Source organism: Podarcis liolepis (genome assembly GCF_965112155.1).
Source record: "Podarcis liolepis genome assembly, chromosome: 3".
Lineage (NCBI taxonomy): Eukaryota > Metazoa > Chordata > Lepidosauria > Squamata > Lacertidae > Podarcis > Podarcis liolepis.
Window position 1 is genome coordinate 5,300,484 of NC_139557.1, and position 16,209 is coordinate 5,316,692.

The following is a 16,209-nucleotide window of genomic DNA, read 5'->3' on the forward strand; positions in this document are numbered from 1 at the left end:
AGAGAGTGAAAGGCAATTCATTGAATGAAATGATTCACTAGGGACAGTGCCTAGTATTTGCTGCTCATTTCAGACAGCAGACGGCCATGATCAAACTATGTTGTGACTTTCACAGTAATCGCTTCAGAAATTTGCTCACTGAAAAGAAATGGATTGGACTGAACAGATTCCAACATTGTTCCTGCTCATCCTTACAATTATATTCATTTGGAAATGGGGCAGTTTCTGGAATAGGAGCTCCAAAAATCTCCCACCAGGTCCTACACCTTTACCACTTGTTGGGAATCTCCACATGATGGATCTGAAGAGACCTTACAGAACAATGTTAAAGGTAATGTTTTCTTTTCTTTCTGCAGCAAGGCAAAGATTCTGTGGATGTTTTTAGGCTAGGTAGATGTCAGTGTTCCATCTCATATATGCAGATTGGCAAAAATGATAAAACTATGTCAAGTATGGCTTATTCGTTTTTTTCTTCCTTTTTGTGTGTGACTGCTGTTATGGTTTAGGCTGATAGCTGATCTGTGCAGTGGAGGGACTGGGTCACTGGAGGAGGGGAATAGGAATGTCACAACCACCCTGGGATATGAGTGACGCTGTGGTCTAAACCACAGAGCCTAGGGCTTGCCGATTAGAAGATCAGCAGTTCAAATCCCCGTGACAGGGTCAGCTCCCGTTGCTCGGTCCCTGCTCCTGCCAACCTGGCAGTTCAAAAGCACATTAAAGTGCAAGTAGATAAATAGGTACCGTTCCGCCAGGCCGGTAAATGGCGTTTCCATGCGCTGCTCTGGTTCGCCAGAAGCGGCTTAGTCATGCTGGCCATATGACCCGGAAAACTGTCTGCAGACAAACGCCAGCTCCCTCGGCCTGAAAGCAAGATGAGCACCGCAACCCCAGAGTCGTCCATAACTGGACTTAACAATCAGGGGTCCCTTTACCTTAACCAGCCTTATCCGCAAAAATTAGCTGCAAAATTATCGAACTTTTTAATGTGAAGCCAGCACTTCTAAATACATCAGTTTCAACATTATTTGCTCACAATTATCTCCAGATAAAATAAAAGACCTGCAGAATTTGCCGTCTTACTGCACTTTCTTCTTAATAATTTGAAGTTACTCCTCTTGCTAAAGGCACCCATGTGATGGGCAATGCTTAGACATTTTAAGTTGATGAATTATACCATGCAATCATGTAAATTAAATCAGTTTTTATTTCAGATCTGTGACAGTATGTCTGTATGTTTGGGAGGTTTATTTGATGTTTCTCTCTTTTGGTCATTGAACTCCAGTTGTCAAAAGAACATGGCCCCATCTTCCGCATCCAAATGGGATTCCAGAAAATGGTGGTGCTGACAGGGTATGAGACAGTCAAGGAGGCTCTGGTGAATCAGGCGGACGCATTTGCAGAGAGACCCCTCATCCCAATTTTTGAGGAGTTTACAAGGGGCTTTGGTGAGGCCTTTCCTTCTGTATAATAGCTTGTGCTGTTTGAGAAATTTAGTTATCATAGCAATATAGAATCTGTGCCAAAAGGTTCATAGAACTGATTGTTAGTTTCAATTATAGCTTGGAGGACAGCCTGCCAATCGACCAGTGTAGCTGCAGCCATTGGATGGATAATGTCAGATGTCTTTGTCACTGCCAGGAAAAGAGTAGGGTTGAGGGAATAGGAGAATCTGGTCATAAGATAGTGTACCATTACAGCTGAAGGGCCGTAAACTGGAGAACCCCCTCTCCAATTGTGTTCTGAGGGTACAACCCATAGGGATATTACTGAAGTTCTGCAGCGTGTGTGTCTTATCAGAGACCAGATGAGGGACCAGCTGAGAGGCATCCTCAGTTCCACAGAAGAAGGGTGAGATAAGCCAAAACATATTATTGTAACCATGATAACTTGAAACTTGATCTCTGCTCTTCAGGTGTTCTTTTTTCACATGGTGAAAACTGGAAAGTGATGAGGCGGTTTGCACTAAGCACATTACGGGACTATGGCATGGGGAAAAGGTCCATAGAGGACAGAATTGTGGAAGAATGCAGTGTCCTGATTAAGACATTTGAATCTTACCAAGGTGGGTTAGTGTTTCCCTCTACTGCTCCAGGGCAAAACAACACTACATTAGATGCCCAGAATAATGTGTTATATACATATTGCTAACTCTCAGAACTATAGTAACCAGGATTCCCTGTGAAGAAGTTACCAATCTGCAGTGTTCAGGTCAGTGTGAGATAATGCTGGCCTCTGTCCCTCTTTCCTGTCCTCCCTCCTACGATCCCCTCTTGCATCTCTGCCTCCGAAAGGCTTGCACAGCTGTTTGTTGCAGCAGCCCTGGCTTCAAGCTCCCAAGGAGAGAGGAAAGGAGAGGTGGCTGAGGGAACACTTCATGAGGGAGGGTGTTTGAAAAAGGGTGAGAGGCTACTGGCTCTGCAGGCAAGGGGTGACATACCGGTAACTGGCTCCTGAGGCTTGGAGTGCATTAGCCCCACAGAAAAACCACAGAAATGATGTAACTGGTCAAGGGAGTCATGGACTCAAAAAGGATGAAGACCTCTGGTTAGGTATATACTGCCCATGACTCTTTTTAGCATTTCTTAACTCAGATATCTTCAAGTACACCAGAACATAGGATCAGTTTCTAAGATAAATGTGCTCTATACAACAGTAGGCTGACACTGGGAACCTAAGGCAGAGAAGAGCAATTCTACTTGGTATTTTATCTGAGCATTGTTTAATATTTATGTATAGGACAACCATTTGAAACCACCACAATTATGAATGCCGCTGTTGCCAATATCATAGTGTCCATCCTACTAAACAAGCGATTTGAATATGAAGACTCCACATTTAGAAAACTTCTGAAGTTGGTCAATGAAAATGTCCGGCTTTTTGGAAGCCCCTCTGTCATGGTAATCTAAGCTTTTTCAAATGGATAAGAAATAGTTGGTTGTATTCACATAATATTCGATGTGTGTGCAATTCCATATTGTTCAGGCTTCACTGCAAAACACATCCTGAGAAATATGAGTTGCGTAAGATCCCAGGACAGCATTTCCTTCCAAAGGTCGTCTCTCAGCTGTCTCTGTGCAGTTTTTAGGAGGGGAGAGGTATTGCATATTTGCAAGGGAAAGTATTAGTAGAAAGGATTTGCAATCTTCAGGTTTTAAGGAAAGCAGAGAAATTAATACTCACCTTCCAAAGTAAAGGTATATTGGCCAAATAATGCAAATAATTATTCGGTTTAGATCAATCTTCCTTCAGTTTTGAGCAGAAGTGACAAAGAGACATTAATTCTCCAGTTACTAAAGATGAATGGAAGTGGTTATAATTTTCAAAGAGACAATTGTTGGAAATTCAAAAATATAGGAGCAGCTATTTTACACATATATTTTGGACTTGTTGTAAGATTAAAACTTTTGGTTATAAATTAAATTCTTGGTACCAATGTGATTTTAATACCCAAATACATTTGATTTGGAAAGGCATAGCAAGCAAGGGAGATTTTGGACATTGCAACTGTTATAACCACTACAGCAAGACTAGTCAAAGCTAAATATATGTATAAATGTATATATGTATAAAACACATGGGATGCAGCATTGTTAACACAACTTAAAAGTTTTAAAAGAGATATTGAAAGAAGGACCCTAAATAAATTTATTTTTAAAAAGCAAATATAAAATTTCAAGACAATATTCACACCAATTATTATTTTCATTCATATAATTGGATAGTCTGTTTAAAATATAATAGTTAGATAACTCAAACCATAACTGATGTTTTGTATATTGTATGCATGATCTTATGAAATTATATATAGTTGAAATATTTTATTTCTTTTGTAATTTCATCTTTTTAAAATATAAAGGTGTTTTTTTTAATATACACGACCCCAAATCTATCCGTTGGGGACTCCACTTCAACATCCTTCTATTGGGAGAATGTCTGTCTATTCCTGTGCCCCACTTCCTGACCCACTAGAGAACCTCTCCTCCTTATTCCAACGCCTGCTTTTCTTACCCAGGAGTGTTTGTTGTGCAAGCTTTTTTGAAAGTCTAAGTCAGGTGTGGGGAACCTTTGGACCTCCAGCAAGAGCTAAAAATACCCCACCGCCAGCCCAAGACAGATGCTGACATGAGCCGAGGTGAAGCAATTTGCCTCAGGTGGCAGATCCAACCGCTTCTCTGTCTCTGCTGTTGCACCACTGCCAGCCATGTCTCAGTTTTGCCCATGCCACCATGGCTGCTGCCACAGTGCCCTGTTTTGTGGCAGCACTGTGAGTGACACCATGGGTCTGTGGGGGGACAGGGCCAGGGGGGAATTTTGCTGCCCCTGGCCACTTCTGGTTGACCTCTGTCTGGGGGCTTGTCCACATCTCAGCAAACTGCTAATCCACAAGCACAAGGGGGCTCCATAACTACAACAGCATGTAAGAAAATGGCCTCTAGCCTTGGCCTCTAAGGGATATTTATTCAGCGTTGCTCCAATCCAAGTACATTTTTGTTCTGTGTCATTTTATTATTCCTCTGTGGAAGATGACAAACATATTTGGAGTATCACCTGATAATTAAGCACTGGGCTTTACTCTTCGTTGTATTTTATCCTTACAGCTGTATAACGTATTTCCTGCTCTTGGCTCGCTTTTGGGAGCCCGTAAGACTATCCTTCAGAACAGAGATGAGATGCATGCCTTCATAAATGCCACCTTCATACAACACCTCAGAGATCTGGATGAAAATGACCAAAGGAGCTTGATTGATTCATTTCTTCTGAGACAGCAAGAGGTAATGTAGTCTTTTAAGCCCGCCAATAATTTTTTTTATACTTTCAAATGTTGAAATTTTCACGTTTTAAAAGTACATTTCCATGTGAGCTGGTGTCTAATATACAGTGGTACCTCGGGTTAAGTACTTAATTCGTTCCGGAGGTCCGTTCTTAACCTGAAACTGTTCTTAACCTGAAGCACCACTTTAGCTAATGGGGCCACCTGCTGCTGCTGCGCCGCCACTGCACGATTTCTGTTCTCATCCTGAAGCAAAGTTCTTAACCTGAAGCACTATTTCTGGGTTAGCGGAGTCTGTAACCTGAAGCGTATGTAACCCTAGGTACCACTGTACTCTGCACATTTTATTTTATTTTTGCTCTATAAAGCTTTGGCTAATATCTGGAGTCTGTGACCTGATTGCTTGCAGGGCTGTTTTCCACTCGGACTCCCGCTCCTCTCAAAAGAAAAAAGAAAAAAACAACCTTTGAGATACGGTAGCTCAGTTGGTTGGAACACGTTGCTGCGTACGCCAAGGTTGCAGATTCGATCCCTGCAAGGGACAGCTGCAGTCCTACACTGCAGATGTTTGGAACAGATGATCCTCAGGGTCCAACTCTATGATTCCATGATTCCCAGACTAGTCCAACACATCATGCTCCTCCCCCCCCAGTATTTCTCTTGCACCACGCTCCTTTCTTCTGCCTGTGACATGCTTTCTTTCTTTCTTTTAAAATATTTTTATTAATTTTAATGTACAAAAAAATTTTAAGACATACCACACAAATTCTTACATACATATTCTTATTTGGACTTCCTTCAACACCTCTGATAATCCTCCGTCCTAATCACTTCTCCTGCAATTCTTGACTTAATATTGCCTTTACCTTTCTTAACAAATCATCTCCCCCTTTCCATTTTTACAATATTTCTTAAATTACTCCTCACAGAACTTCTTGTAAACCTACAAATGTAATTTGATCATCACAAATATTTTTCAAATACTCCATAAATTTAGTCCAGTCTTCGGTGAACCTCTGGTCCCACCGGTTTCAGATCCTTCCTGTTAGCTTGTCTAATTCTGTGTAGTCCATTAGTTTCATCCTCCATTCTTCTAATGTTGGTAGTTCTTCTTGTTTCCATTTTTGGGCCAGTAATATTCTTGCTGCTGTTACCGCATATAAAAAAAGCTTACAGTCTTTTCTATTTATATCATTTCCAACAATACCCAAAAGAAATGCTTCTGGCTTCTTTATAAAAGTATATTTCATCATTATTAATTTCTGAAACTTCAGCTCTCATCCTTTCCTCTTCCCTCTTTACCTCTCTCATCTCCAATTTTGTTCTTTTCATTCATTCCCTCCTCCAAACTTTGTGTTCTCTTTGTTACATCCCTCATTTGTCCTTTCAATTCATTAACTGTCAAATCAATTTTTTTATCCATCTGCTCCAACCTTGTCTCTAAGATTTTCTCACTTTGTTTATTATTATTGTTTAATATCTCTCTTTATCTCTGCGAACATCTTTAATATGACTCCTTTCAGTTCCATCTCCTGTTTGGATCCCCTTCTTTCCCCAGGTGTTGCACTTTCACTCCCTTTTTTCTGCGTGTGGGACATTCTCTTGTCTTAGTAATTTCCAATTAAAATTATAACATCCAAAGTTTTTTTAAAAAAATTCTTCTTGCCACTTGCTTGGCTAATCCCCGATCAAGTTTTATAACATTCAAAAATTGGGAGATTAAATTTTCTTGCCACTTGTTTGGCTAATCCAATCAAATTAGTTATGATCCATCATCTGAAGTAATTATAATCCATCATAAGGGAGAAGGGGGTGAAACAGAACAATAGATAATAACAGATTAAGTAAAATAAGTAATAAAAAAGAAAAGTTGAATTATAAAACCAATTCAGAATACAAAGAAGGAAACAGAAAAACAAATTAAAAATTAAAATGTAAGATATCTGAGAAGAAATATTCTAATATTCTAATAAAAATTAAAAATAAAGAAAAAGATAGGAAAAGGAAAACTAAAAGAGGCAAAGCTACCGTATTTTTCGTCCCATAGGACGCTCCGTCCCATAGGACGTACCTAGTTTTTTTTTGGGGGGGGGAATAAAGGGGAAAAAAAATCCCTTTATTCCCCCCCCCAAAAGCAGGTCGGAGAAAAAGAACCAGGTCGAGGAACAGCGGGATGGCGGCGCTGCGCCTCCTTGCTGTCCCCCGAGCTTATGGGGCTGGCCGATGTCTGTCCGGCGGGCGGGGCGCTCTGCTTCAGGGCGCCCCTCGCGCTGGGCGGCAGGCTGCTATCCGCAGTGTGGGGAGCCCTGCGGGGAACTCCTGCAAGGCTCCCCACGCTGCAGATGTCTGCCTGGCATGGGGGGCGCTCTGCTTCAGGGCGCCCCTCGCGCTGGGCAGCAGGCTGCTATCCGCAGCCTAGACATCCCTGCCGGACCTCCCGTAGGGCTGCCTAGACTGTGGATGTGTTCCTGAAGCCTGGAGAGCGAGAGGGGTCTCCAAGCTTCTGCAAAAGCCTGCATTCGCCCCACAGGATGCACCCAGATTTCCCCTTCATTTTTGGAGGGGAAAAAGTGTGTCCTATAGCGTGAAAAATACGGTAGGTATAAAAATCCAAAAGGGGAGATTAAAAGGAGAAACCAAACAAAAAAATCATACACCAAACCAACTCAAAGAATGATAAGGAAGGGCAAGGCAAAAATTATAACACAGGTAGTAGAGAAGAGACAGAACAAAAAAAGAAATAAAAAAATAAAAAAATAAAGGGGGGGAGAAGTCCCAGTCAATTTTCTTCACCAAAGCAGCTACGCCCACATCAAAACAAAAACATAAATAAGAGTGGAGGTCCAACAGAAATCGTCAGAGAGGGGAAGGAACAAAAATAGCTATTTTTATAGATGCAATCTAACGTCTCAAGAAGTATTTGGTGTCTCAAAAAAGAAAGTAAAAAATGGCGATGCTCACTATCCTTCCCACGTCCTCAAAGAAACAGAAGGGACGGGTGGTTGAATAACTTCTTCTCCCCACTCCTTGTTTCCACATAAAAATTAACCAAACTTAATAAAAAAAAGAGATCAGTCTAGTTTGGCTTCTCACTTCCACATAAGGCTGCTTTGGCACAAAGAGAGATTTTAAAAAGAAATCAATAATAACTAGAGAAGGCTTCCAAACAATTGACAACGCAGTTCATTAAAATCGAAAGTAAAAAAAAAAATTATTAGAAGTTTCCTTTACCTGCAGTCCCAGAGGTCCACCAAAAAGACAAACAAAAAGTTCTTGTTCAGGGTTTTATCCCTTCCCCGCTTAAATCCACCTTCTTAAATTAAATAAATGTCTCTTTTAAGTTAAAAAAATCCATTTGAGGTAACTCATTGTTCCATCCGCTCTGTGGGAAATCTTTGCATATAAATAAGATTCCAGACGAGGCTGACCACCTTCTTAGCACCCCGCTGCTTCCGAATCGTTCCAAATTAACACATCCTGATAGATATTGCCAATTAAATTTGGTTTTCTTACTGTTTGAGAATCAATCGCTGCAACGTGCAAGCCTGGGGCTGCACTTCCGGAGGGTAGAAAATGGCGTCCCGTAGTGCCAGCGTCTCAATCTCGCCATTCTCTTCACCTCTAAACAGAGGCTACCTGACGGCCGAGGGACCCTGTGACATTCTTTCATGGATAAAAGAGATTTGAGTGTGCTTGCTGTATATGATTATTCTACTTTCCTAGACCGCTTCTCTGGTCTTTCCATTCCAGTGAGTGCCCTCCCAGCCCCTGCCTAGCTACTTTGATATCTGCACATGGAATCTGCTAATTTCTTTTTTTTTTTTTTTTTACACACCAGGAGAAGGACAAGCCGAATGGATATTTCCACAATGAAAACCTAAGATCCCTTGTGGGTAACTTATTTGCGGCTGGCATGGAGACCACTTCTACCACACTGCGCTGGGGACTGTTACTAATGATGAAATATCCTGAAATTCAGAGTGAGTGCTTTTCATTGGGTTGGCTCCCATTACTCTAGCTAGCATATCTTGATTCTAGTTATACATAACTACAGTGGTACCTCTGGTTACGTACTTAATTCGTTCTGGATGTCCGTTCTTAACCTGAAACAGTTCTTAACCTGAAGAACCACTTTAGCTAATGGGGCCTCCCGCTGCCACCACGCCGCCGGAGCACGATTTCTGTTCTCATCCTGAAGCAAAGTTCTTAACCTGAGGGACTATTTCTGGGTTAGCGGAGTCTGTAACCTGAAGCGTCTGTAACCCAAGGTACCACTGTATCTGGGGGCCTGGGAAGCTGGGGGGCTGAGCCCCACAATATTCAATGAGGGGGGTGGCCCTCCTCAATATTCCACAACCGGGTGGGCCTTGTTGGGCCTAGTTTCACTGTGTGACATCCCACATGTCAGCCCCCCCAAATGTTGGGTGCAATCAAGCATGCATGTTCCTGACTTTCGCTTCCTACATAACTATAAGCAAATTGTGTATTTCCACTAAAATTCTCAGGTGAATAGGGTCTTCCACAATTTTGCATTATGTTGTTAGATTGTGCTCATAGATCAGGCAGTCCCATTGCATAATTAGCTGTCAGTTACTCCAGGAAATCTGAAGATATGAGTTGGTGGCAAAAATAAGCTTTTGAGATCGGCATTTGGGGGGTGGGGACAAAAAAAACCACCAATGAGTTTATTTTAACAACAAAAATCGCACTCCACTGCCCCCAGATAAGGTCCAAGAAGAAATTACGAAGGTTGTTGGATCTTCTCAACCAAGGATTGAGCACCGAACAAAAATGCCATATGTAGATGCAGTGATCCATGAGATCCAGAGATTTTCTGACATTGTCCCCACAAATCTGCCACATGCAACCACTGTGGATGTTACCCTCAAAGGCTACTTCATTCCAAAGGTAATCACTTTGATTAAACTGCATTCTTTGCTCAGCTGACTGCAATCGATTTCTCCATTAATTAGGACATTACACTTTAGGCTAACCCTAGGAGCAGGCCCCACTGACCTTCTTGTAAAGTAGGGGGGCATTGCCTTCCCTTGGGGCCCCTGTTGGAGCCCCAGTTCCCTAGTCTGGGCCTATTTGCTTCTGCCTTCTTCGTTGCATACAGGTCTTTATTGAGTCATCCCAGAAACATTGGGCAAGGGGCTCAGTCAACTGTTCTCTCAGCCCAATGATGACAGTTTAAGTAGCTAATGGTATATTTGGAAAACTCAGCAGTGGCCAGAGGATTGGAGAAGATCAATCTACATCCCAATCCCAAAGAAGGGCAGTGCCAAAGAATGCTCCAATTACTGCACAATTGCACTCATTTCACACGCTAGCAAGGTTATGCTTGAAATTCTACAAGGCAGGCTTAAGCAGTATGTGGACCGAGAACTCCCAGAAGTGCAAGCTGGATTTCGAAGGGGCAGAGGAACTAGAGACCAAATTGCAAACATGCACTGGATTATGGAGAAAGCTAGAGAGTTCCAGAAAGACATCTACTTCTGCTTCATTGACTATGCAAAAGCCTTTGACTGTGTCGACCACAGCAAACTATGGCAAGTTCTTAAAGAAATGGGAGTGCCTGATCAACTCGTCTGTCTCCTGAGAAATCTCTATGTGGGACAATAAGCTACAGTTAGAACTGGATATGGAACAACTGATTGGTTCAAAATTGGGAAAGGAGTACGGCAAGGCTGTATATTGTCTCCCTGCTTATTTAACATGATGCTTATTCGCATGATGCAGAATTCATCATGCAAAAGGCTGGGCTGGATGAATCCCAAGCCGGAATTAAGAAAAATTGCTGGAAGAAAAATTGCCGGAAGAAAAATCAACAACCTCAGATATGCAGATGACACAACCTTGATGGCAGAAAGTGAGGAGGAATTAAAGAACTTTTTAATGAGGGTGAAAGAAGAGAGCGCAAAATATGGTCTGAAGCTCAAAAAAATGATGATCATGGCAACTGGTCCCAACACCTCCTGGCAAATAGAAGGGGAAGAAATGGAGGCAGTGAAAGATTTTACTTTCTTGGGCTCCATGATCACTGCAGATGGTGAAATTAAAAGATACCTGCTCCTTGGGAGAAAGGCGATGGCAAACCTAGACAGCATCTTAAAAAGCAGAGACATCACCCTGCCAACAAAGGTCCGTAAAGTTAAAGCCATGGTTTTCCCAGTAGTGATGTATGGAAGTGAGAGCTGGACCATAAAGAAGGCTGATCGCCGAAGAATTGATGCTTTTGAATTATAGTGCTGGAGGAGACTCTTGAGAGTCCCATGGACTGCAAGAAGATCAAATGCATCCATTCTTAAGGAAATTAGCCCTGAGTGCTCACAGGAATGACAGATCGTGAAGCTGAGGCTCCAGTACTTTGGCCACCTCATGAGAAGAGAAGACTCCCTGGAAAAGACCCTGATGTTGGGAAAGATTGAGGGCACAAGGAGAAGGGGACGACAGAGGACGAGATGGTTGAACAGTGTTCTTGAAGCTACAAACATGAGTCTGACCAAACTGCGGGAGGCAGTGGAAGACAGGAGCGCCTGGCGTACTCTGGTCCATGGGGTCACGAAGAGTCGGACACGACTAAACGACTAAACAACAACAACAATGGTATATAATCTCTGGATGATATTACAGATCATTTCTTGCTTAAAAAAAAAAAAGACATTGAGGACTATACCATAATGATTTGCTTGACGGGCCATATGCATTTTTTAAATAACTCTTGCTTTTCCTTTGCAGGGGACTCACATCATGCCACTACTGACCTCCGTGCTGCACGATGAATCTCAGTGGGAAAAACCATACCAATTTTATCCTGAGCACTTTCTTGACTCTGAAGGAAAGTTCATAAAGAGAGATGCATTCATGCCTTTCTCTGCAGGTAACTCAATTTCTGTCTATTTATACATATCCAATGTGAGCTTAATGAACAGGCCATCTGCTCCCCTTGGTTTTTAGCCCTGTAGAATGCTTCTTGCTGGGAGTTCATCTTTTGCATACTTGCCAACATTCCTCAGATGAAAATCAGGACATTTTTCATACTCATCCAACTCACCCTCCTCGAAAGACCATTTGTGGTGTGTCCCCCCCCCCCTTTCAGAAGAAGGTCGGGTGCCTCCATTTCTAAACCAACAGGACTCAGGACACGCACCCTCCACTGTCCTGAGAAAACCCCTAGCCCCAATCTGATTTTATTCTTTTGGTAGATTTAGAAAAGGAAAAACACACACCGATAAACACATTTCAGAATGACCGCTCCACGCTTAAAACGGGGGGCGCCCTTTGCGTAGACGCGCGCAGCCCCTAGATCTGGAGCGGCTCCAACAGCATAGGCTTGGTTTGCCTTCCCTCAGGTGGGATACCTGGAGGTCTCCGCCTACCTCAGTCAGTTGTCCAATCCCATCTGGGGGAAGCGTTGCCAAGGAGACCAGGCCAGGTAGGGGAGGGATTACCTGCCCACACAACAGAGGGAGGATCTTACCTGGGAATCCTCACTTGGCTCCAGAGCTTCTCCCACCCTACCCACCCTCAGTTAATGTCTTATTTGCAGGTTAACTTTTCTTCACAGGTTTTGCAGGTTAACTTTTCTTCACAGCAATGCGGGCGCTGCTACGTTAAGGTCACTGTTAAAGGGCCGGAAAGGAATTTCCTTGCACTGGCAGGTTTCGCCTTTCCCGTAGCAAAACGTCACAACTTTGGCGGTATCAGGCCTTGGGTGGAATCCTTTAGTCCATCTTCCTCTTTGCGGCGATGATATCAGGGTTCCCCCTTAAAGGGGTTTCTAAAGGGAGGCTTTGGCCGTACGCCGAAAGGTCGTCATTGCTCTCCCCTGCGGCGGCGATCTCTGCTTGAACATATGTTCTCCAGAGCCGGCCCATCCCCCCCCACACACACACTGGATAACCCTGATGTTCCCTAGGTCCCCGGCTGGGGACTGGGGAGGGAGAACGCCCAATGCCTGAGGCAAGGTCTACCCGCATTTGAAATTTAATAAAGTTGTGGCCAATTTAATCCCATAGCATGTTGTCATGAGTCGTTATTTCACATGACGGAGGGACCGCACGGGATCTGGGGACTCCGCCTGTCCACGCAAAGAGACAAGATTAGACATGGCTGCACCAAGCATATTTTAATAAATCCAGACTCCTTGTGCTCCATTCTGCTCCCCCTTTCTTCCCACCCAGGGCTGCTCTGCCCTCTGCCTCCCCCTCAGAGCCAGTGCTAGGCCTCAACAGCCAAATCCTCTCCTCCAGCAGCCGCTATGGAGGGGCAAGCGCTGGCTCACCCTTCTCCCCAAGCTCAGCAGCAGAGCATGCATTGTGGGGCTGGCACTGGAGAATTGGGAGACTTGGAGAACATGCACTTCTTCAAGATTAGCGTTCATTCTTGTTGCATTTTAGAACGGTATCATTATGAAATTTCAAACAGTAAGCAGTTTGATGCATTCCATTATAGATAAACCAATAAAATGTTATTAAGTAAGCCATGAACCCAGTTTCAATCCTGCTTGCGCTTCCTTACAGGTCGGAGAGCATGTTTAGGTGAGAATCTTGCCAAAGTGGAGCTCTTCCTCTTCTTTACAAGCCTCCTGCAGAGATTCACATTCCAGCTACCTCCTGGAACATCTGAAGATGACCTGGATTTTACCCCTGCTGTTGGGTTCACAACACCTCCCATGCCCCACCAACTCTGTGCTCTGCCACGTTCATAAGATGCAAAGTTCATGGGTTGCTTATCCTCCCTGTGTGCGCAACGCAAACCGCTTTTTAAGCACCCTTATTAACCATGGACATTTTGGTTCAGTAGACTTCCAGTCGGATTGGCCCATGATGTGTCACAAAACTTAAGTGTTGCACACTTATGTTCTGCTTAATGTTTGTAGGAAATAAGATTCCATGTTAATTGTAGTGCTTTAGTTCAGCCTAGGAATTTTTTTTTGAAATTCACTTGATTCTGTTCAGAAAAAAATTACCTACTAACATTGAAATCTATATATTTTGTGTCAAGCCACTTCATTCCTTGTGTATTTTACTGCTTCATCATGTGGTTCCAAGTGAAGGGCACTTTTAAAAACAAAGATTTAAGCAATGGATGGTCAAAAAGGAGTAGTCAAATTCAGGTGCTTCTTCACACTCTGATGAAGAGGCTCAGATTTTAACTGAGGGCCACAGGTATAGCACGTCTACAGGTAAAAAAACAGATTAAGTCTTTCCATGTGAAAAGGTAAAGAGACCCCTGACAGTTAAGTCCAATGATAAATTCCACTGGTTGTTTAAAATTTGCATCAGGAATCTGATTAAGAACATTGTCCCCAGATTTATCTATATTATATATCCTGTATCCTATATTCTATATTCTATGCATCTATATCCAGATCATATTTCCAAAAGATAAACTCCCTGTTTAGGAAATGTCTTTGGGTCTTTGGATGATTTTACATAAATACAAAGCACCTTTGGGAGCTTGGGCAGCATTAGGATCAAGATATTTGAAAGTTCAAACAACTCTTGAAACAGTTAAGTCTGTTAGAAAGATATGGAATATGTTAGCCAATAAAAATAAATTTCATTCACTTTCAGATGCAAAACTTACTCTGTGGAGAAATTCTATTTTAAAAATTGGGGGCGGGGGGTATTATGGAAAAACTGAATGGGAGAAAGCACTGTTTAGCTTTCTTTGAATAAAGAGTTAACTTCCCCGGCACTGGTGGTGTTTTTATTGCTGACCTTCTCCTGCCTCCAGCTCCTGCCAGCTTATGAGGACTGAAGGTCTCCACCTCAGTGGCGTAGCGTGGGGGGTGCAGGGGGGGCCAGCCGCACCGGGCGCAACATCTGGGGGTTAGGGTTAGGGGGCGCAAATCCACGGGTTAGGGGGCGCAAATTACTTGCCTTGCCCCAGGTGCCGACAACCCACGCTACGCCCCTGCTCCACCTTCCCACTGCTCTCTAAGGCCCCTCCCCCAGCAGCCTACAGCTCCATCACCTTGCATCTCATGACTTTGCCGTCTTCATTTCTCTCCATGTTCTGGGTGACCAGGGAGAAGGGAGCTGGTCGCAGCAGAAGGGGGAGACTCCCTGGATGAGGCAGCTGCGTCATCTCTGTCTCCTGGCCCCTTCCTCTCCTGTCTGAACTGTTCTCTGCCCCAGCTTCTTCCTGCTCATGAAACCCTGTTACCTCTTCAGCTCCCAACACCTCCTCCCCCCAGTCAGCTCCCTGTTCTCCCACTGACCACTCATCCCACCACCAATGCCCTGGCTCCGAACTTTCTCCCCCTGGGGGTTTCCCAGCTGCTGCCTCCCATCACAGCCAGTCCATGATACCTACCCACTTTGAACTTTTTATTTTTTTTACAACCAAGTGGTGTATAAATGTTATGAAATAAATAAATAGGGCTCGGGTCCATCTTGCAGTCTCTTGTCATATCTCTCCCAACATTGTGATGTTGTGCGCTAATGATGTCACATCTTGGGCGCAAGTTGGTGCCTCTGCTTCGGGCATAGAGATCAACTGACTTGTATTCACATGTTAACAAATGCCTACAAATATCTCGAAGCATCATGTTCCCAGTTAAATGCCCAAATATGAGCTAGTGATAATGGTTTCACTTGGGGAATACAACAACTGTACAAGCTGCAGAGACCTTAAAATAGTTTTTTATGCAAGCAACTTATCTGTGAAGCCCCCTCATGCGGAGCGTGTGGGCTCTTCAAATCTAGGGTTTGCACCCCCCTACCAATTCCTGTCAGTGAGGAATCCAGGTCTGCCCACATCTGAAACAGTCCCCTCAAGTGTAGCATGTTGTTCTTTGCCTTAAAGGGCAGATACAAACATTTACTCTAATATGAGGAAGTAGCAAGTATTGCAAATATTCACATGTTACATTCAACAAATGTTCAAACTGCGTACGCAAGTAGCTAAGTTGTACACTCATACAATTATTCAGTTATTGACTTTAAGAAGGCTGATTTCAAATAGCTGAAGGAACTACTGGGTGACATCCTATGGTCAGAAACACTCAATATAAGATGGTCCAAATGCTGAAATTTCTACTGAAGTATTCCTCACTGGACTCTTAACAAATATATTCCTCCATGGGCCCACTAGAATTTCAGTGGTACCTCGGGTTACAAATGCTTCGAGTTACGTTTTGTCGGGTTACAAATAATTTTAACCCAGACGTGAATTTTCTGAGCTCTCGGAGGCCTCGCCGCTGCCAAGTCCCAACATCTGTGGGGCCAACGGATGCTCCTCCACGAATGCTGGGAGCCAAGCCAATTGTGATTGTGGAAGAGGACCCTGAGCCCCCATCCAAACAATGACTAACATCAGCGCAGGTAAGGGAAAAAATCACATTTTCATTTTGTACTGTTTTATTGATCTCATTTGATGGATCAATGGCTTCGTTAGATAGTAAAATTTATGCAAAATTGCTG

At 43.3% G+C, this 16,209-nt stretch overlaps 1 protein-coding gene across 2 annotated transcripts in view; it reads left to right on the top strand.

The window, feature by feature from the left end:
* Positions 1 to 16,209, top strand: part of LOC310703134 (cytochrome P450 2K1-like) — a 32,413-nt gene that overhangs the window by 483 nt on the left and 15,721 nt on the right. The window contains exons 2-10 of one of the 2 annotated variants that reach the window (XM_083495229.1): positions 116 to 331; positions 1,286 to 1,448; positions 1,916 to 2,065; positions 2,740 to 2,900; positions 4,602 to 4,775; positions 8,613 to 8,754; positions 9,498 to 9,682; positions 11,516 to 11,657; positions 13,300 to 14,440. In XM_083495229.1, the coding sequence (XP_083351355.1) occupies positions 149 to 331; positions 1,286 to 1,448; positions 1,916 to 2,065; positions 2,740 to 2,900; positions 4,602 to 4,775; positions 8,613 to 8,754; positions 9,498 to 9,682; positions 11,516 to 11,657; positions 13,300 to 13,487 (1,488 nt within the window). In that variant the 5' untranslated portion in view covers positions 116 to 148 and the 3' untranslated portion in view covers positions 13,488 to 14,440. Of the gene's footprint in view, positions 1 to 45; positions 332 to 1,285; positions 1,449 to 1,915; positions 2,066 to 2,739; positions 2,901 to 4,601; positions 4,776 to 8,612; positions 8,755 to 9,497; positions 9,683 to 11,515; positions 11,658 to 13,299; positions 14,441 to 16,209 lie in introns of those variants that run through there. The other variant, XM_083495228.1, reaches the window with a different exon arrangement.